Genomic DNA, 21,555 nt, shown 5'->3' on the forward strand with positions numbered 1-21,555 from the left:
ACACATGGAAGGAAGAAATCAAACCCATGTGACAGAATTTATCCTCTTGGGACTCTCAGATGAGGGGGAGCTGCAGTCACTGCTCTTTTGGCCATTCCTGTCTATGTACCTGGTCACCTTCACTGGGAACCTGCTCATGATCCTGGCCATTATCACAGACTCCCGCCTCCACACACCCATGTACTTCTTCCTCTCCAACCTGTGCTTTTCAGACATCTGTTTCACCTCCACCACCGTTCCAAAGATGCTGCTGAACATCCAGACGCAGAGCAAAGTGATCTCCTACAAAGGTTGTCTCAGCCAGATGTACTTTTTCATGCTTTTTGGAGTATTAGACACCTTCCTCTTGACCGTGATGGCCTATGACCGGTTTGTGGCCATCTGTCACCCACTGCACTACATGGTCATCATGAACCCCAAGTTCTGTGGCATCCTGCTCCTGGTATGCTGGTTATTGAGTATTTTTAACTCTCTATTACATGACTTGCTGATTTTGCGACTCTCTTTTTGCACAGATCTGGAAATCCTTCACTTTGTCTGTGAACTTAATCAGGTGATCCAACTTGCTTGCTCTGATACCTTCCTCAATGACCTGATGATCTATGTCACAAGTGGACTTCTGGGTGTTTTTCCACTCACTGGCATCCTGTTCTCTTACTCTAGAATTGTCACTTCCATTTTGAGAATTTCATCAGTGAGGGGCAAGTATAAAGCATTTTCCACGTGTGGGTCTCACCTCTCAGTGGTCTCTTTGTTCTATGGTACAAGCCTTGGGGTGTATCTGAGTTCTGCTGCTGCACAAAACTCCAGGACAAGTGCCATAGCCTCAGTCATGTACACAGTGGTGACACCCATGCTGAACCCCTTCATCTATGGCCTGAGGAACAGAGACATCAAGCAAGCCCTGGGAAAGCCCTTTAGCAGAGGGACATTCTCAGCATATAAGATTCTTTGTTTCAGGATAAAGACTTGAGTAACAGGGCTCCAAACCCTAGAAAACCTAGATCATGATATTTGTATCAGTTTATAGATTGACAAACTGCAGTTTATCTTTTTACAGTATTTGATTGATAGAAGTTTTTCATACATTATGAGCAACTATTTCTTCTGTCATTTTTAGTGTTTATTTATTTATTTTGAGAAAGAGAGCAGGAATGGGTGTGGAGGGACAGAGGGTTGAAGGAATATCCCAAGCCACGTCTATCCTATCAGCACAGAGCCTGAAGTGGGGCTCAATGCCACAATTTGTAAGATCTTGACCTGAACCAAATCAAGAGTTGGACACTTAACTGACTGAGCCACCCATGCACCCCTGCCATAAAATATTTAATAAAGGAAATTGGGTGCATATTAAATGACAGGAAAAGACAAAGGAATGAGGGTATGCTGTTATTCCTGCCAGGGGAAGGTATCTACCCCCTTAGATTATCTGCTTTAGGAAAAAGGAAATTTGTTATACCCAAGTCATACCAAGTATGAAAGTTTATGTTAACCACTCTGGAAAAGGTCATATCTGGAAGTGGAATCAACATGAAATTAACTCTATAACAACTCATATTTAGTCTCCAAGATCTAATTTTCTTTAACACAGTTGAAAACAGAAGTTCATTGAAGATAAAAACAGAAATCACAACCCATGATTCTTCAATTACTTTGTCACTGATCTACGTGATTCCCCTCGGCAGGCATTACTGGCTTTCTTCTAATGTTTTGATAGGCGGGACCATCCTCAGGATATATTCCTTGTCAGTTCCTACCATAATAGTCCTCATTTATAGATCACAAAAGCAAGGTGGGTATTCTGTCAGTGGCCAACTTTGTCATTTCTAAATATGCATCTCAGAAAGTGGGTATGAATAACAGAATAAATCTGTGGACTTGCCATGGTCTTTGTGAGACAGAGTAAGTGAACTCCTTCATTCACCACGCAACCTTTATGCCACCACTTTGATTGGGAAGCTGCAATGGCATTTTGCTTTAGTGTTAGAGCCAGAATCCAGTTTTCAAAAAAAAAATGATCTTAGTATTTTCCTTTTTACCCCGTTCACTCTTTTCCAGGTAGAAGGCCACAGGTCTTTTGAATTCTAGCATTTTGGTCAATGTTAACTCTTGCTAAGAAAAAAAGAGAGAGAATGCACAGAAGGGAGGGAGAAACAAAGGAGTGATGGAAGAAGGGAATAAAGAAAAATAGAAAGAATGAAAGAATGAGAAACAAGTGGAAGCCAATTTCTATGGAATAAATAGTCCCTCTATGACCATTAAGTGAACAATGTGCTGTCACTAAGGCAGGAACAGAATGGCAGTGTCGTATAGCTGGCATTCATGAAACATTAGGAACCTGCTGCTTCACATCACTGCCTTTGGGTAAGGTTAGGAGGAAAATGTTGATCATAATCCATGGCGGTTTTATAAGTCCATCCTCAACAGGGGTGGGACCTGGGTCACTGAAAAGTCTCAGGTCTGACAATCAAGTGAGAGATTGTGACTCTTCATTTGGGTGACTCATGTCAAACCTCCTCACCTCGGAACTAGAGTTGTTTTGCTTTTAAGTTTATTTATTTATTTTGAGAGAGACAGAGAAACCTAGAGTGGGGAAGGGGCAGAGAGAGATGGAGAGAGGGAATCCCAAGAAGGCTCCATACTGCCAGTGCAGAGCATGACTTGGGGCTCAAGCCCATGAACCATGAGATCATGACCTGAGCCAAAATCAAGAGTCTGCCGCTTAACTGACTGAGCCACCCAGGCACCCCGAACTAGAGTTTTTATATTTACATAGATTGTTAGGTCTTTGAAAATTCTATTTTATGCATCCAAATACCATGATAAGTCACCTTTTGCAAAGATCCCAGTGGCTTGATGTGTTGGAAAGAATAAGCTGGCTGTCCTGCTTATCACATTAATGCCTCTGATGGCCACGTGATTCACATATGGTGTTCGCAGTTCCGGACCACATTCTGTCTCCTGGGGTCAGAAGAAACTCATCTCAACTTCAGCAGCTCCCATCTTAGCTCTATCATACGTGGAAAACCACGACACAGCTGCTGTACTCCTCACAAATTCTTTTCTCAATCTCTTGGTGAATGTAATGACCTTTGAACCCATCTGGAGTGATATTTGGGTAGTGAGTGATTGTGCAAATATGAGAGATCTAATGCCAAATTCCTGTTGGCTTATACCTTGCTTTCCTTGTTATATATAGCTCTATATAGCTGTACATAGTTCTCTCTCTCTCTCTCTCTGTATATATAGATAGATAGATAGATAGATAGATAGATTAGATAACTAGATTATCTAATTTGTTGGCGTACAATGTTTCATGACATTCTCTTATGTTCATTTTTCTATGGTCCACACTAATGTCCACACTTTCGTCTCTTACTTCAGTAACTTATGTCTACTCTCTTCACTTTATTTCAGTTTATCTTAACTTTTGTCATTTTCATTAATGTTCTCAACAAACCAACTTTTCTTTTCATTGATTTTCTTTCTTGTTTTACTGGTTTATATTTTTATTATCACAAATCTTTATTATTTCCTATATACATACACATATATACTGTATAATAACATACTTAGGACCCTGAACTGCTTTTAGAACAGGCCATCACTGAATCCACACTTCAGTCAACTAAGCGATAAAAATATATTTAAATATGCTCATTTGTTCAAGCTGCCATATGGACCTGGGTTTCTGATAATCACTCCATCAAAATATTTGGTTTGCTCAAAAATTCCTTTCCATATTCCATCAAGCATGATCAGTAGAATTCATTCTGTTGTGCATTCATTACATTTTTATTAAAAAATTAGAAAAATCTCACAACTACTTGGATACCTTAATTTCCATCATATATATATATATATATATATATATATATATATATATATGTTTATTTTTGAGAGAGAGAGGGAGAGAGCAGGGGAGGGACAGAGAGACAGGGAGACACAGAATCTGAAGCAGGCTCCAGGCTCTGAGCTGTCAGCACAGAGCCCAATGGGGGGCTCAAACTCATGAACCACGAGATCATGACTTGAGCCTAAACTGGACACCTAACCAGTTGAGCCAGCCAGGTGCCCCTTAATTTAATCTTATCTAAACTTTGCATTTATCTCTGTGGTGTCCTGAGATCTGACGTCAGATGTTGGCTCAGGGAAGAGGAAAAGGAATGGACATGACAAGAATCGGCAGGCATCCCCTTGCAAGGTGAATGTGTTTTAGGTGAAGTGATTACAAAGCTTTTAGACAAGGTACTGTGTGGCTCATCAGACAGGGCAAGATGTGCTGTGTGGGCCAAACTGAAGCCTCTGTGTAGTTGGACAAATCAGAGTATTTGAATTTACCCAAATCCTAGATTCTTTCTACTCATTATTGTTCTCAACTGCCTCTTTACAAGTGATGCCTTGAATTTTATAAAAGATATTTAGCAGGCTATGAATTCAACTTATTTTGTAGCACATCCATATGTGAGATCTGACTTTGTTTTTGTTCCATTCCCATACTGAGATACAGCTTTGAGAGATCAGAGATTTGATTTATGCAGTTCTGTATATGCCCTGATTATTGTATTCTAAATAATCTGAGGATCTAAAACCCCTATCTTTGTCATGTCTTTCTGTAGCCTCTCCAGTGCAATTGAAAGCGCTCAGCACACTCCCAACTTTATTCCTTTTCATGGCTGGATAACATCCCATGTATGGATACCCATGTATGGTCATTTGATGACCATGTGGGTAGTAACCATCTGTTGGCTACTGCCAATCTTTTCCCCATGTAACTACTTTACATCCCAATCAGCAATGCATGATGCTCCCAATTTCTCCACATCCTTGTAAACATTTCTCATATTCCATTTGAAAAATAGTAGCCTTCCTATGCATGTGATTTGGTATCTCACGGTTGTGAGTTGTAGTTCCCTAATGACTGTTGATGTTGAACACGTGCCTCTTGACCCCTTGTATGTCCTCCTTGGGGAAATGTCTACTTAGGTCTTTTGTCCATTTTCAAATTGGGCTGTTATTTCTGTTGTTGAGTTTTTGTACTTGTTACATATTCCTGATATTCAACTCTTACCAAATGTATAATTTGCAAACATACTGTGCTCTCCTATGGGTTGTATTTCTGCTCTCTTCATAGTGTCTATTGATACACTAAAGGGTTCAATGCGGTCCCATTTTCTTTTCTTTTTCTTTTGTTGTTTGTGCTTTTGGTGTCATATTTAAGAAATCAATGTCAAAATTCCCCTTGGTCACAGTGTAGGATCCTTTTAACATGTTCCTGGATTCCATTCGTTAGTAGTTTGTAGAAGATTTTTGCAGCTATACTCATAAGAACAGTGGACTGTAATTTACATTTCTTGTTTTCTTCAGTTAGGTGTCAGGGCAGTCATGGTATCATCAAATATGTTTTGGAAGGGTTTGAGAAAGTTCAGTATAAATTAAGGTTTGATAGGATTAACCAATGAAGCCATCAGATCCTGGACTTTCCTCTGTTGGAAAGGTTTTTTTTTTTTTAATTATTATTATTGTTCTAATATCCTTATTTGTTATAGATCTATTCAGATTTTTCATTTCTACTTGAGCCACTTTGTTAGTGTATTTCTAGGAATGCATCCGTTCAACTAGATGATCTAATTTGTTGGCGTACAATGTTTCATAACATTCTCTTATGTTCATTTTCCTATGGTCCACACTAATGTCCACACTTTCATCTCTTACTTCAGTAACTTATGTCTACTCTCTTCACTTTATTTCAGTTTATCTTAACTTTTGTCATTTTTATTAATGTTCTCAACAAACCAACTTTTCTTTTCATCGATTTTCTTTCTTGTTTTACTGGTCTATATTTTTATTATCATGGATCTATTATTTCCTTAAGTAGCTTGGAGTTGAGTTTGATATTATTATTATTAGTTATTATTATTAATTATTTCTTTAAGGTGTAAAATTAGGATATTGATTTGAAGTCTTTCTTTCTTTTTTTTTTAGATGTAGACATTTATAGCTATAAGCTTACCCTCTGATCATTGCTTTTGCCAAACTTATAAGTTCTGGGAGGTTGTATTCTTGTTTTTGTTCTTTTCTTAAAAATTAATGTTTATTTTTGAGAGAGAGAGAGAGAGAGACAGAACACGAGTGGGGAGGAGCAGAGAGAGAGGACGACATAGAATCCAAAGCAGGCTCCAGGCTCTGAGCTGTCCACACAGAGTCCGGCATGGGGCTTGAACTCATGAGCCGTGAGATCATAACCTGAACCAAAGTCCGATGCTTAACTTACTGAGCCACCCAGGTGCCCCTTGTTTTTGTTCTTATCAAAGTGTTTTGTAATATCCCTCATTGTTTCTTCTTGGACTCACTGGTTGGTTAAGTGTGTGTTTTTGAACCTTCATGTATTTGACAATTTTCTAGTTTTCCTTCTGATACTGATGTCTAGTTTCCCTTCATTTGATTGGAGAAGATATTTTGTATTATTTTAAACTTTTAAAAATTATTGAAGCATATTCAACATTTTGATGTAGTAACAGGAATCATCAGAGTCTCCACTCTCCGCCCTCCCCCCCCCCCCCCAGGAATTATCTCGTTGTTTGCTGGAGGTTATATTCTGTTGAGTATTATTCTGAACTGTTTTTGTAATGACTGCATTCTCTTTCATGTGTGATCTCCGATGTCTCTGTTCTTTTAGCTTGGGTGTCAGCGTGCAGTTTGAAACAGAATTTGTTTAATGTCATGATTGAGGACAACACCAGAGAAAATAGATGGGAGAAAGAAGATATTCTGGTATAATCATGGTGTCCCTCCAGAATCAAGGCTAGAGCAGGCATTGTGGGTTTCTCTGCATTACAGCGGCCATACCTAAAAAGTGGTGGTCTTTTTCTGGGAGGAAAGAGTCCAAAGAGGTAAGAACTCCAAAGATGTCTCCCAGGATTAAATCCAGCACATGAGCACATGCCTGCACCGTGTTTTTCTCTTTTAGCTCCAGGGAACAAAATGTCTCAAGGTATAGAGAGACAAAAGAATACTTCATCAACAGGACTGTTGGGAATTCAGCTCCTAAAGCCACAGAAATTCTTAAATGCTTCCACTAGGCCCTCTAAAGTCAATTCTACTAATTTCGGATGGTGAGGAAACACAGTTGTGTCTTCCAGAGACCTCATGAATGGTTCCATCACCCTGCCCTTTCTGGGGGCAAATTCATTCATCTCAGTGGGAAGGAACTTCATGAGTGAGCTCAGACTTTTTTGTGATAATATCTGGGTGAACCACAGCATTTTCACAGGTACTGGGGAGTATGATAATGATGCATAGGACTCTCTTTATTGGCAGTAACTTTATGTTATACAAAAGGATAACAAGTAAAGAAATGTTTGTTAATACAAAATCCTGGCACGTTTAAGTCCCAGATTTTGGAAGTCAATAAGTGGGATGCACTAAAATGTCTTTTTGCACCCATCGGTCTCCTCTGGTGTTGGCTATCCATCATGGGGCCTCCCTGTCTCAATGGTTTGTTCTGTTGTTTCACTGTTTCTTCCTTTTCCCTGTTAGTGGTATCTCTTTTTAATGCCACTCAGCCATTCATTCTTTCCACAAACATTTATTGAGAAATTACTGCATGGTAGGAACTAACATATTCTGGGAATAAAGAAATTAATAAGGTATTGTTTCTTCTCTCGAGGTGCTCCTGATCTAAACAGAGGAAGAAACATAGAAATAAGTAAATGCAATCTTTGATATGGTATTCCAATTCTGGTGAAGTGGGTCCTAAAATAGTAGACTTTTCCTGAGGAGATTAGTAAAGGCTTCACAGTCAAGGTTTTAAATGTACAGAGCTTTGGGGCATCTGGGTGGCTCAGCCGATTAAGCATCCGACTTGAGCTCAGGTCATGATCTCACCTTTTGTGGGATCAAGCCCCACGTTGGGCTCTGTGCTGACAGCCCAGAGCCTGGAGCCTGCTTCGGATTCTGTGTCTCCCTGTCTCTCTGCCCCTTGATGAAGGCCTTGATGAAGCTGGAGGATTGAGTCCCTAAGTCTTCTTTGCCAGTGGAAGCTGCCTATCTACCCCAATGGGTTTGGCCTCCCCATGCCTAGTGATAGGGTCACCCGCCGCCCCAGTGGTAGTGGCCTCCATACCCACAGTGGTGTCACCTCTCCACTTCAGTCTGAGGGGTTAACTCTGCTCTGCCTGAGGAAACGAATGCCTCCCCACCAGGCAGTTGCCACCCAAGACAATGCCAAATCTCCTCATGTCCCACCCTTAACACTCCTCTTTGCTTCTAGATCCATAATTAGACTCATTTGCCGGCAGGCCCCTAAGGATAAGGTGCAGTGTGATCTGTGAGAAAGTGTTCTACACTCCAGAAGAACGACTTGAGTTTTCTAATTTATACAGACAGAAATCCAGGGAACATGTGTGGGAAGGGATAGATTCAGAGTGTGGGCTAATGTGGGAAAGAACATAAAGTTGGAACGGGCTGAATGTATTGATATGGGCTCACTAAGCAGACATTCTGCGTTCAATGTTGCAGCCTGGGAACTTACAGTTTGTTTGGTGGAAACCGGACCACAGGCAGCCCACAGTGAGTGAGTTGAAAGTGCCAGACATGCCTAGGTTTAATGTAGAGTTGTGGATTTAGAGGCTTGGGGAGATTGGAATGTTAGAATGGGTTTATCGGGTTAGACCTACTCACCCACGCTGGAAGAGTCCAGAGGACATACCTTGCACAATGACTATGAGAAATGGATTGTGAGGGGAGCCACAATATCCTTGATGAGCTCTGGGATTGCTGTTCTCTGTAGGCTAGATCTTACAGTGGAAACTTCAGCCACTGGGTTGGAAAACTTAAATGAAGTGGGAGTAATTGGGTCCTGGGATGGCAGAGGCCAAGTAGCAGCATCAACAACCAAAGGCAAAGTGCAAATGATTGCTGTAGTGGACTGGAATAGTCTGACTTACTCCAATGGTTGGTGGTGACTAGTTGACCATGGTGCTCCTGGAAGAGAAATTAGGTAGAAAGTCTACTAAATTCTTGCTTGATCTGTTTAAGCAGAAAAGTTCAAGGTCAAGTAAACAAAAACTAACCTTAATCAAAAAACGGTGAGTCCCAACCTCTTAATAAATTCCCAGAGCTGGTTTACAGACCTAGAAATTTTGGAATGAAAGGGGGCCAAGTCCTCTTGAGGAAGGACCCCTGTATACTACCCTAAACTTATTTGATTAATCTTTTTCCTCACCTTCCCAATCAGGACCTTCAGCCTTTTACCAGGGTAATTGTATAGGGTAACTTCTTGAGGTTAAATCTGCATTTCTTTGTCTCTTTTCCACCATTTCATCAGCTACATGGAATCAGAAAATCAAACATGTGTTTTAGAATTTATCCTCCTGGGTGTCTCAGAAGATGTATTACTACAGCCCCTCCTCTTTGGGCTGTTTTTGTCCATGTATCTGGTCACATCCATTGGGAACCTGCTCATCATCGTGGCCGTTATCATGGACTCCCACCTCCACACGCCCATGTACTTCTTTCTCTCCAATCTCTCTTTGGCAGACATCTGTTCATCTCCACCACCATCCCTAAGATGCTACTGAACATCCAGACACAGAGCAAAGTCATTACCTATGCAGGATGCATCACCCAGTTGTACTTTTTCATGCTTTTTGGAGATCTGGACAACTTCCTCCTGACTGTGATGGCCTATGACCGGTTTGTGGCCATCTGTCACCCCCTCCACTACACGATCATCATGAACCCCCACCTCTGTGGGCTCCTGCTTCTGGCATCCTGGATCATGACTGCCCTGCACTCATTGTTACAGAGCTTAATGGTTTTGCGACTCTCTTTTTGTGAAGAGTTGGAAATCCCTCACTTTTTCTGTGAACTTAATCAGCTAATCCATCTTGCTCGTTCTGATAATTTTCTCAACGATTTGGTGATGTATTTTGCTACTGGCCTTGTAGCTATTGTTCCACTCACAGGGATCCTCTTCTCTTACTCTAAGATTGTAACCTCCATTTTCAGAATTTCATCAGCTGGAGGCAAGTACAAAGCATTTTCTACATGTGGGTCTCACCTCTCAGTTGTCTCCTTGTTCTATGGCACAAGTTCTTGTTCTTGGGGTGTATCTGAGTTCTGCTGCTGCACAAAACTCCAGGTCCAGTGCCATAGCCTCAGTCATGTACACAGTGGTCACCCCCATGCTGAACCCTTTTATCTATAGTCTAAAAAACAAAGACATAAAGCAAGCCCTTAAAAAGCTCTTCAGCCAAGAAACGTTGTCTACATAGGGGTATTATTTGTATGAAGACAGAGACTTGATCGTGAGTAACAATGCTCAAAACCCCACAGGACCTAAGTCATGATGATGTTATAAGCTCACAGAATGGTAATCTGCAGTTTATGTTATCTCAAGGGTTCAGCCTCTTTAATTTTTCATACATGATAAGTAACTGTTTCTTCTGTATTTTATTTAAAACTTTGATCTCTCATATTTTGGGAGGTCAGTGTGGGAAATAGAATCCAGTGCATGAGTGTTCAGCAGCAAATATATGTAATACAGGAGGTTTAGTACTTATAATATTATAGGAAGAGCTAGAGGAATAAATGTGTAATGCTTCCCGTGCCAATGAGAGCAGCTGCCCTCAAAGAAAATTCTGGTCTCAAAGAAAACCTACTTGACATATCAAAGGCTATATACCAATCACTAAAGTTTGTGTGAATCCACTTTAGAAATTGAACACATTGCAGAACAGAAGGAACTGGAGTCACCATTGGGTAAAGTCTACAATAATCCACATTCAGTCTCTAAGATCTAATTTCTTCTGCACCATCTAAAACATGAGTCTGGCACAACAGAAATGACAGCCCTTGACATTCAAGAATTGATAGTGTCATTGATCTTTGGAATTTCCCCAGGGATGCATTGCTATTCTTAACATTTTTATAAGCAAGAACACTATCAGAGGATCTATTTTGCTCCCTCTTAACATAATGTCCCTTTCTCAGATTATAAAAGCACCGTGGGTATTTTGCCAAATTCCATCTATGACTTTTCCATCTCTTGATGTTAGAAATTAGGTCATAATAACAGGATACAGTTATGGACCTGAAATACACTTTGTGAAACATAATGAGGTTAATACTTTATCATCACCTGACCCAGAAGTGACATCACTAATTTGTATGCTATAATGGTAATTTCCTATTTCAGACTCCCTACTTCACAATTTTCTGATAAATTTCCACAGGAAGGAAGGAAGGGAAAGAAAGAAAGAAATGAATGGTAGAAAAATGCCTAATTACATTATTTGCCAATTTCTATAGTATAAATCTCTCACATGGCTAACTTTAAGCTACCCATGTGACTTTTACCCAACAAAGTGGGATGAGACATGCACGGTCACACCTCATAACCCATTAGGAACCAGCTCCAGCACATAAACATCTTTGTGTAAAGTCAGGAGAAAAATAAAGAGCATTAGTCTGTTGCAGTTTTAATGTTTTTTCAAGGTGAGCTGGTCCCATCATTTGAGGGTCAATGAAAAGTCTCAGGCTTGAGTCATTGCGACTCTTCGTTCTGATGACTTAGGCCAACTTTCTTTGTATGAGAACTTGAATTTTTCTTAGTTATACAGATGGATGGGATCTTAGTAAGATGCCCATCACTTTTAATTAAGAAGGCATCAAGATCAATTGCCTATTCCAAAAAGTCCCTATGGTTCAATCAATTTTGATTAACATTTGATTCTTCTACCCATTACATTAACGATAAATTCCTCACCTCTCACTTTGAGTGACATCTGCTCGGCCTCTGCCAGTTTGGGATGTCATTCTCTCTGTTGAACCTAGGTTGAACGTGTTCCAATGTCAGCACCTCCCATGTTTCATAACTCCGTCACGCAGAGGACAACCACTACAGTACTCTGCAGAGATGTCACATACGTCACCAATGTATTTCTCAATCTCTTGTTGATACTATGGCCTCTGACTGCTTTCTTAAGGCATTCTTGGGAGTTTAGATGTTGAATCACTGGAGATAAATCTACACAGCACTGCTTTGGTCTCATCCCATAAGTTTATGTATGTTGTGATTTATCTGAAGATCATTTCTAATTTCCCCTATGATTTCTTCCTTAGTCAATTGATTGAGTGTGCTCTGCAATTTTCACATAGTTGTGGATTTTCCAGTTTTCCTCCTTATATTGATTTATAGTTTCATTCCCTGTGGTTGGAGAAGATACTTAGAGTAATTTCAACTTAAAAATGTACTGAGAATTGTGTTTTCAGTCCTTTTTTGGAGTCAATTTGATTTTTGTATACTGACACACTTTGATTCCCTTCTCATTTCTTTTGTCCTGTAGTTTATAGATATTTTAGTTGTAGTTACCATGGGGATTACATGTAACATCCTTAGCTTGTAACAATATCATTTGAAGTGATATCAACTTGACTTCAACCATATATAAAACTCTACTCCTACACAGTTCTACCCATCATTTTATCATTATCAAAATTCACGTAATTATTAAAAAATTTTAAAGTAGGAGTATTTTTATTTTTTATTTTTTTATTTTATTTATTTTTTAAATTTATCTGAGGGAAAGTGAGAGAGCGAGCGAGAAAGCATGTGAGCAGGGAAGAGGATCAAAGGGAGAGAAAGAGAGAATTTACTAAGTGTGGACCCTGACTTGGGACTCAATCCCACAATCCTGGGATCATGACCTGAACCTAAATCAAGAATCAGGTATTCAACCAACTGAGCTACCCAGGTGCCCCTCATGTAATTATTTTTAAGCAGTTGTGTTGTAAGTCCTTCCACATATGGAGTGTGGAGTTAAAATCTGATATTACAAAATGCTGGTTTTGTATTTTCCCATGTATTTAACTCCAACCAAGATATTTCTGGCCTCCTAAGGCCTCACGTTACTGTGTAGTGTCCTTCCATTCTGACCTGAAGCACTCCCTTTGGCTTTTCTTATAGGGCGGGTCCAGTAGGAATCCAACTGCCTTGGCTTTTGTTTATCTGAGAATGTCTGAAATTCTCCTTCATGTTTCATACACTTTCATGAGGTGTAGAATTCTAAGGTGACAGTATTTTCTTTCAGTAATTTAAATATAATATCCCATTGGCTCTGGCCTCCAAAGTTTCTGTGGAAAAATCGGCTTACAATCTTATTGAGGATCTCATGCATGATGAGTTCTCACTTACTGAACTCAGGATTACCTCTTCTATATTTGGCTTTCAGTAGTTTGATTATGTGTCTCAGTGTGAATCTCTTTGTTTATCCTACTTTGAGTTCACTGAATTTCTTGGATATGTAGATTAATTTATTTCATCAAATTTGGGGAGTTTCAGCAATTACTTCTTCAAATAATTGCTTCTTTCTTTCAATTACTTCTTTTTGCCCATTTCTCTTTTCTTTCTGGACTCCCTTAATGCTTGTGTTGGTTTTGGTAATGGAGTCCCACAAGTCTCTTAGGATCTGTTTAGTTTTTCTTATTTCTTTTTTCTTTCTGCCCCGAACACTCAATAATTTCAACTGGCCTGTCTTCAAGTTCATGAAGTATTTCTGTCTGTTCAAAGCTGCTCTTTTTAAAATAGATGGTCGCTTTCTTTATTATGATGAAGATATGTTACTTTAGACCTACATTAACATTGTACCAACTGGGGAAACCATACAAGCATTCCAATAAAATCATAAACAAATCAAGCATTTAAAAATCATCTTTATTATAGTTCCTGCTACAACATAATAAACAAGAGAAATAAAGTACAAGTAATCATTATTACATTCAGATAGCTAATACTTACATGAGACTTGCTATATGTAAATGTTGTTCTAAGTGTTTTACATACAGAAAAAATTTATTTCTCTCAAAAACTGTAGGGTATTTGCAATGGAGATTACGTGTTACATATGAGGAAACCAAGGCACAGAAAGGTTAAGTAACTTCTATAGTCACACATCTAATAAGTGCTAGAGCTTAGATTTTGGAATTCTTTCCAGAAATGTTCTATCATATTCAGTATCATCTCAATCAAAATTCTGGCAGGCAATTTTGTAAAAACTGTTAAGCTGATTCTAAAATGAATATGCATTTTGAAAGATCTAGAAAACCCAAAAACTATGGAAAAAGGAAAAACAAAGTTAGCATTTTTATACTACCTTATTTCCAAACGATTACAAATTTATAGTAATCAAGATACTGTGATATTGGCTTACAACATATAAATAAATCACTATAAGAAACATAGAGCCCAGAAATAAACCCACACATATACAATCAAATTATTTTAAAAGGTGACATGATAAGTCAATAGGAAAAATATATTCTCAACAAATAGTACTAGAATAATTGGATATCAATATGGCAAAAAATAAACATTGATGCCAATGTATACTATATTCAAAAATTAATTTTAAATGGAGTATAGACCTAAACATAAAAGATAAGACTAAAATACTTCCAGAAAATCATAAGACAGAAACTTTGTGACTTTGGAGTACCTAATATTGCTTAAAAATAAGATACTAATTATTAAAAAATTGATCGGTATTTTTTAGGAGGTAGCATTAAGAGATAGGATGAAAATATCTACCATATTATGTCTGAATGAAAGGCTTGCATAGAGAATACATAAAGCACTCTTAAAACTCAATGGTAAGAAGACAAATAATGTAATAAAAACGGTTAAAAGACTTGAAGAGATATTTCACACAAAATATATATGAATGTGCAATAAATGTATAAAAAATTGCTCATCATTAGTCATTTAGAGAAATATAAACCAAAGTACAATAAGATGCCATTGCAGATGCCATTGAAGTGGCTAAAGTGGCATTTTCAACTTGACAACAAATGTTGACCAGATGATGAGTGTGGTAGGCAGACTTCTAAGATGGTCTCCTGTAGTCTTCATCTCATGTTATTCATGCCTTGAATGTGAAACTGATGTAGCAAATTGTTTCTAATAAATAGGGTACAGCAGAAGTGATAGATAATTTTTGTGATTAGGTTTTCAAAGACTTTGACTTCCGTCTTACTAGCAGACTCTATTGCCTTCTTAACTTTCACATCTTGATGAAGCAAGCTTCCATATTGGAGAGTCCCATGTGGCAACTTGTGGCATGTATCAATAGTTTGTTCATTTTTATTGCTTAGTATTCTTGCTTGTTACATGCTTTCCAGCAAACATCTACAGGAGAAATGGAGCCATCAGGCCAAGAGCTCCTGAAAATTGAATCCTTCTAAAAATGATGTAAACTTAGAAATATAACTTTCCCCAGTCAAACCTTCACATAAGACCCTGACCAGTTCTGATGGGTGGATTGTAGCTTTTTGAGAGATCATGGTTCAGAGAATTTAGCTAAGCCATGCCTAGATTCCCAGCCCACAGAAACTTTAAGATAATCAATATGTGAGATAATCAAGATGTCTTTCCTGAACTAATATTTACATGGGTGCATACATTTGTGAACACATTGAGTTAAAAATATTTCTGAGGGACACTGGTCCAAAGGTGGCAAGTTAAAACAATAGTCATCCTAAAAGACCTTCTCTGAGTGGCTTGTGTCTTAAACCATTTTCACAAAAGCAGTTTTTGTTTCCTTTTAAGGCCCACTTCATAAGCACAGTTGAAGAAATCATCTTTTATAGCTTGGGTAGTCCTATGATTGGGGCTTGGGGGAGCCTACACATAGGCTCTAGGTAAGACTGTCCAAGAAGAATGACTTATATGGATAATACTCTACCAAAAAAGAAAATTATTCCTGGAGTATTGCTCTGAAGAGACAAGAAAAGCTTCTCCCGGGACTCAGAACCAGAGTCAGGGCACATAGAATATTACTGCCTTATACCATATATAATCTTTTCATCAAAAGACAAAGACTTCCATAAAAACTTCCATATATGTTTTTCAGAAATTGAAGAACATTTGGGTAATTTATCTAAGGGAAATGTACTCCTCCTTCATTCATCAAATGGGTGCTACACATTAGCTTAGATCACAGAAGTTTATTTTCTCACAGTTATAAAGGATGGAAGTCCAAGATCATGTGCCATTATCGTTGCGTTCTGGTGAGAGACTTCTTACTGACTTGTAGGAAGCCACCTTCATGCGCTGTCTTCAACTGGCCTTTCCTTGGTTCATGTGGGGACAGAGAGAGAGAGAGAGAGAGAGAGAGAGATCTTTCTCTTCTTATAAAGACACCAACCCAACTGGGTTAGTACCCCACCCTTATGACTTCACTTAACCATTATCACTTCCTAAAAATCCTATCTGCAAATACAGTCACATTGGGGATTAGATCTTCAATCTAGGAATTTTAATGGGACACAATTCAGTCTATACTACACAGCTCAAGTGTATCAGGCTCTGTGTTGGGCATGGAGGGGGAACAAATGTACTTTCAGCAGAGTGAGGGTGTACAGAATTTATAGCAGCTGTATTATAACTGTTGATTTTGCCATTTGACTCTCAGCTGGCAATCTATTTCCCTTACTCTGGCTTTAGAATCTTAATATCCTTTCATTATTAATGAACAAAAGAAAGAGTCAGGACTCTATCTAGAAGGACTGAGTTAGGGAATAATTTTAATACTTGAGGCCAATTGAATTCAGTTATCTCTGCCCAAACCATCTTGAATTGCCTCAAGGCAATTCTGTAATCCAGAATCTCAGACTGGGAGGTTTTTGCTTGTCTTTTTTAGTGATGCTGGGGAAAATCAGAAAAGAGAGTCAAAAAAGATCCAGCCGGAGTTTCTACCCACTTTGCACATTTCTTTCAACCCTTTCAACTAGCTAGCATTACCCCAATCAGCTAGGTAACACTGGGAGCTAATATTGCTCCCTGATACGTCTTACATGGCTTCTCCTTGGACAGGTTTTTTTACTTCTCATTTACTATTCCCAGCTGACTCCATTCCTCAGTGATATGTTTTCACACTCCTTAGATCTTTTCCTCCATAGTGCAGAAAATCACACAATGGTTCTAGTTTTGTTGACAGTAATCTACCAAAGAACATGTTCACCTGACCTTGACTCTGACCTAGTCATCTTTGTCATTGACTTGGAATTTCATGTCTATTTGTACATGTGACTTCAGAATATCATGTGACATATGTATGACAGCACAAACAGGCATGTCTTGTTTTATTGCACTTTACTGCACTTCGTAGATATGGAATTTTTTAAAAAACAAGTTAAAGGTTTGTGGCAAGCCTGTGTGAAGAGGGTCTATCGGCACCAATTATCCAACAATACCTGCTTACTTCATGTCTCTGTATCACAATTTGGAAATTCTTGCAATATCTCATTTTTTCATTATTATTATTGTATTTGTTATGGTGATCTGTGACCCTAATGTGACTATTGTCATTGTTTTGAGGCTTCATGAACCACACACATATGACAGCAAACTTAATGGATAAATGGTATGTATTCCGACCAATCCACTGTTTGATTGTTCCCCATCTCCTTCCCTCTCCTTAGGCCTTCCTGTTCCCCAAGACACAGCAATATTGATATTAGGTCAGTTAATAATCCTACGATGGCCTATCCATATTCAATTGCAAGACTCAGATGTCTCTCACTTTAAATCAAAAGCAAGAAGAGAAAGACAGATACCATATGTTTTCACTCATATGTGGATCTTGAGAAACTTAACAGAAGTAATTATGTCCGGTGAGGGAAGAATGTAGAAAGCCAAGAAGAGGACTCCCTGGATGGTTGATGTTGGGGACTGAAGCTCTGTCCCCACAAGATGGCAGGAAGGGGTCAGGTGCTGGTCTCCCAGACAGACTTGGGACTCCAAAGAAAGAACAATGTCCTGTACAGCCCAAAGTGGCACACGCTGTGGGACTACAGAGGAGATATTTACAGCTCCTATGTCTGCTCATTAAGCAGCTTTTACTCTAACCTGTAAGCACATGATCTCCCTATGGGGCAATGATCCAGACACAATGGGAAATTTTCCTGCGGGTTCTCTCTCTGATCCTAGGACACTGTGTGCTAATCCAGGTGAATTCAGTTTTGATTCCTTCTTCTCCATTAATCTCCTACCTTCCAGTGGTCCACACCTCCCAGCACCTCATCACAACCCTGACTTCAAGTTTTCCCAAAAATCTAATACTGAGTAACTCATCTGATTAGTTCCCTTAGGTTTTCAAAACATTGATTTATGGTGGGGACACAATCCCTGATGTCTCTAGAAAATTACTATTTCCTTCTTCAGCAGAGGGGAGAAATTTGATCCTGTAGTATAAAACCTTGGGTACTGGGCACCTGGGTGGCTCAGTCAGTTGAGCGTCCAACTTTGGTTTGGGTCATGATCTCACAGCTTGTGAGTTTGAGCCCCACGTCAGGCTCTGTGCTGACAGCTCAGAGCCTGGAGCCTGCTTTGGATTCTGTGTCTCCCTCTCTCTCTGCCCTTCCCCTGCTCTCGCTCTGTCTCTCTATCCTTCAAAAATAAATAAACATTAAAAAAATTAAAAAAAAAAACCCTTGGGTACTATACTCCTTAGCTTCATGATAGTTTAGCCAAAACAATTAGGAATTTAATGGTTAGATCAGAAGTTAAGAACTGTTGTTTACTCCCTCATGATGAAGTGTATTTTAATTATAAGAGATACGTTTAGATTTCCTGCAGCATAGGCTAGCTTAGCACACTAAAGCGATTCTATGATTTAATTTTCACAAAAGTATTATCTATGAAGTCATCCTTTCATCAGCTCTATTCTCTATTGTCTAAATGGGTCTCAGAGGAATTTAATGTTCTGCTCAAAGGCATAAACCAAGCAGGGATGTAGTCTTAGTTGAAATTATCTTGGGAGCTTCCAGTCTGAAACTCTGGGAAGCGGTTCCCAACCAGAGTTGCTCTTGCGATATTTGGCCATGTCTGAAGGGATTCTGCTGAGTACCTTCCTTCACAGGACAGCACCCAACAACAATAATTATCTATGTCTAACGGCCAACCGTGAGAAGGTGAGAAAACCTGTTCCCCACTGAGGCTTTTCCAGCCTCAGTGTGCATGCAATTCACCAGGGACTGTAGTTGAAATGCAAATTCTTATTGCTCAGGTCTCCAGGGGCCCCAGCAACTCTGCTTCTCTAACAAGCTCCTTGGTGGTGTTGATGCTGCGGGTCCTGGATGTGGAGCACAGACTGAGAGCAAAGCCATGGTCCTTTGTTGGAGAAATTTTAAATTTAAATTTAAAGTTGTTAAGATGGCAATACTACCCCAAATATCTAGAAATTCAATGACAATATGAAAATAACAAAAAGGGTTTTTTTGGGGAAAAGTTTTTTAAAAGCCATCCTGAAATTAAATTTTAAATTAAAAATTTCCAAGCATGAGCACAGAATGCCATCGCATTTATTGATGTCCTCTTTAATTTCTTTCAGCAACATTTTATGGTTTTTATTTATAAGTCTTTTGACTGTAACACCTTAACCAGTTATTCACCCCAGCAAATAAATCCCCTTAAACACTGCCACTGGTGCACCATACCTGACTGAGAGATGTACTTGAAAAGAAAATGTAGTGCCTAGTAATACAGAGGACACTTTAAAATTTGCTTTATCATATTCGAGGTCATCTTTGACTCCAAAGCTATATTAAGTCATTCTATTCATTTGAATTCCTGTTTCCATAGACTCCAGTAATAGACATGTATTTGATAATCAGTTTTGCCAGTGACTAATGTAAGCACTGGGGACATAGAACCTGAGAAGAGAACAGAATCCTAATTAGGGGAATAAAACCAATGGCCTGTTATAAAATATGCTAATATGTTAATCAGGAAGAGCAGTTAAGTTAGTGATTTACAAAGGAATGACCGACATAAAGTGAAAAACTGTGGTCTTAGAATAGAATAGAATAGAATAGAATAGAATACAAATGACCTATTGCCAGATTGAATTTTTTTCCATCAGAGCGGTAACAAATGACTACTTTTTTAGGAAAACTACAGACATTACGTGGGGTGATTTTTGTCATTGGAGAAGAAATTATTCATAAGAAATCCAAGCAGTTCCAATAGATAACTAGGAATTGCTAATTTTTTCATAAAACAGATTGGGAATCAACTTAGAAATAGCAGAAGAAAATGAAGGGAAGATGGTTGGATATCAGAGAGAGGTAAAAAAAATTAATAAAATGAGTAACTACATTGTACTGTATTGAAAAAATAAAAATTACAGGGAGTTAATGAAAGCAAATTCTATGTCCACAATTTGCTTTAAAAAGATCACACCTTCTGACTCAAAGTCTTTGAGGACTGAAATCATGGGAAATTCTTCAACCGCAAGACAATTGGACCTTTTCTAACTGCCATTGCAGAGAATCTCCTCAGAGCCCCCTTTATATCTTTGTTCCTCAGGCTGTAGATGAAGGGGTTCAGCATGGGCGTGACCACCGTGTACATCACCGAGGCTGTGGCACTTGAGTGGGAGCTCTGGGTAGCAGCAGAGCTGAGGTACACTCCTAGGCTCGTACAAAAAAATAAGGAGACAACTAAAAGGTGAGATGCACAGGTGGAAAATGCTTTATATTTGCCCTGAGCTGATGAGATCCCACGTATGGAGGAAACTATCTTGGAGTAAGAGTAAAGGATCCCAACGAGGGGACCACCAGCCAGCAGCACAGCTGCAAGATACATCACCAAGTTATTAAGAAAGGTGTCAGAACAGGCAAGTTGGATCATCTGATTGAGTTCACATAAAAAGTGAGGGATTTCTACCTCTGTACAGAAGGACAGCCGCAACACCATTGAAGTTTGCAACAAGGAATGCAGGACACTCGTGATCCAGGACACCAGGACCAGCAGCCCACAGAGCCGGGGATTCATGATGACCGTGTATTGCAGGGGGTGACAGATGGCCACAAACCTGTCATAGGCCATCACAGCCAGGAGATAGATGTCCAACACTGAGAAGATTAAGAAAAAGTTCATCTGGGTGATGCAGTCCTCATAGGTTATGATTTTGCTCTGTGTCTGGATGTTCCAGAGCATCTTCGGGATGGTGGTGGATGTGAAGCAGATGTCTACAAAGGACAGGTTGGCCAGGAAGAAGTACATGGGGGTGTGGAGGTGGGAGTCAGAGCTGACAACCAGGATGATGAGCAGGTTCCCAAGCACAGTGATCAGGTACATGGAGAGGAAAAGCCCAAATATGAGGGGCTGCAGTTCTGGACCGTCTGAAAATCCCAGAAGCAGAAATTCTAAGAGTCGTGTATTGTTTCCTGGTTCCATGAGGTTGAACTGGCCCCCGGAAAAAGATATCATCAATTTTCACCTGAAGGCATTACTCACATAGTTGAAAGGGTCCAATTTATATTGTGCAGTCAAGAAATTAAATTCAGTATCTTGTGTATTGACTGTCCCCTTGAAGGGATTCCTTCTCATTTCATCTTTGATTAGGCGTTTCAGTCCCTTTCTCTGCATTCCCCAACAGATGTCATGCATTTTACTGTTTTACCAAGAATATCTTTCATGCATTCGAAGAATATGTACTGAGTGTCAAACATGTTCCGGGTGTTGTCTAGACAATGAGCACAGGAAACTGA

The 21,555-nt window shown here is 39.2% G+C and overlaps 2 protein-coding genes and 1 pseudogene across 2 annotated transcripts; 2 read left to right on the forward strand and 1 right to left on the reverse strand.

Annotated features, from left to right (window-relative positions):
• On the forward strand, positions 1-8,966 carry LOC122486563 (olfactory receptor 7A10-like). Its single transcript, XM_043585914.1, has 5 exons — positions 1-906; positions 2,324-2,364; positions 6,971-7,115; positions 8,521-8,571; positions 8,792-8,966. Exons 1-5 carry the CDS (start codon positions 5-7, stop codon positions 8,964-8,966), a joined length of 1,314 nt encoding a protein of 437 aa, XP_043441849.1. The 5' UTR covers positions 1-4.
• A 366-nt stretch (positions 8,967-9,332) lies between these two features.
• On the forward strand, positions 9,333-10,277 carry LOC122486564 (annotated as a pseudogene).
• Positions 10,278-20,230: 9,953 nt separating this feature from the next.
• Positions 20,231-21,241, reverse strand: LOC122487005 (olfactory receptor-like protein OLF4). The gene has a single exon (XM_043586852.1). It carries the CDS (start codon positions 21,239-21,241, stop codon positions 20,273-20,275), a length of 969 nt encoding a protein of 322 aa, XP_043442787.1. The 3' UTR covers positions 20,231-20,272.
• Positions 21,242-21,555: the final 314 nt, after the last annotated feature.

The sequence above is a fragment of the Prionailurus bengalensis genome, chromosome A2 (assembly GCF_016509475.1).
Source record: "Prionailurus bengalensis isolate Pbe53 chromosome A2, Fcat_Pben_1.1_paternal_pri, whole genome shotgun sequence".
Taxonomy (NCBI): Eukaryota; Metazoa; Chordata; class Mammalia; order Carnivora; family Felidae; genus Prionailurus; species Prionailurus bengalensis.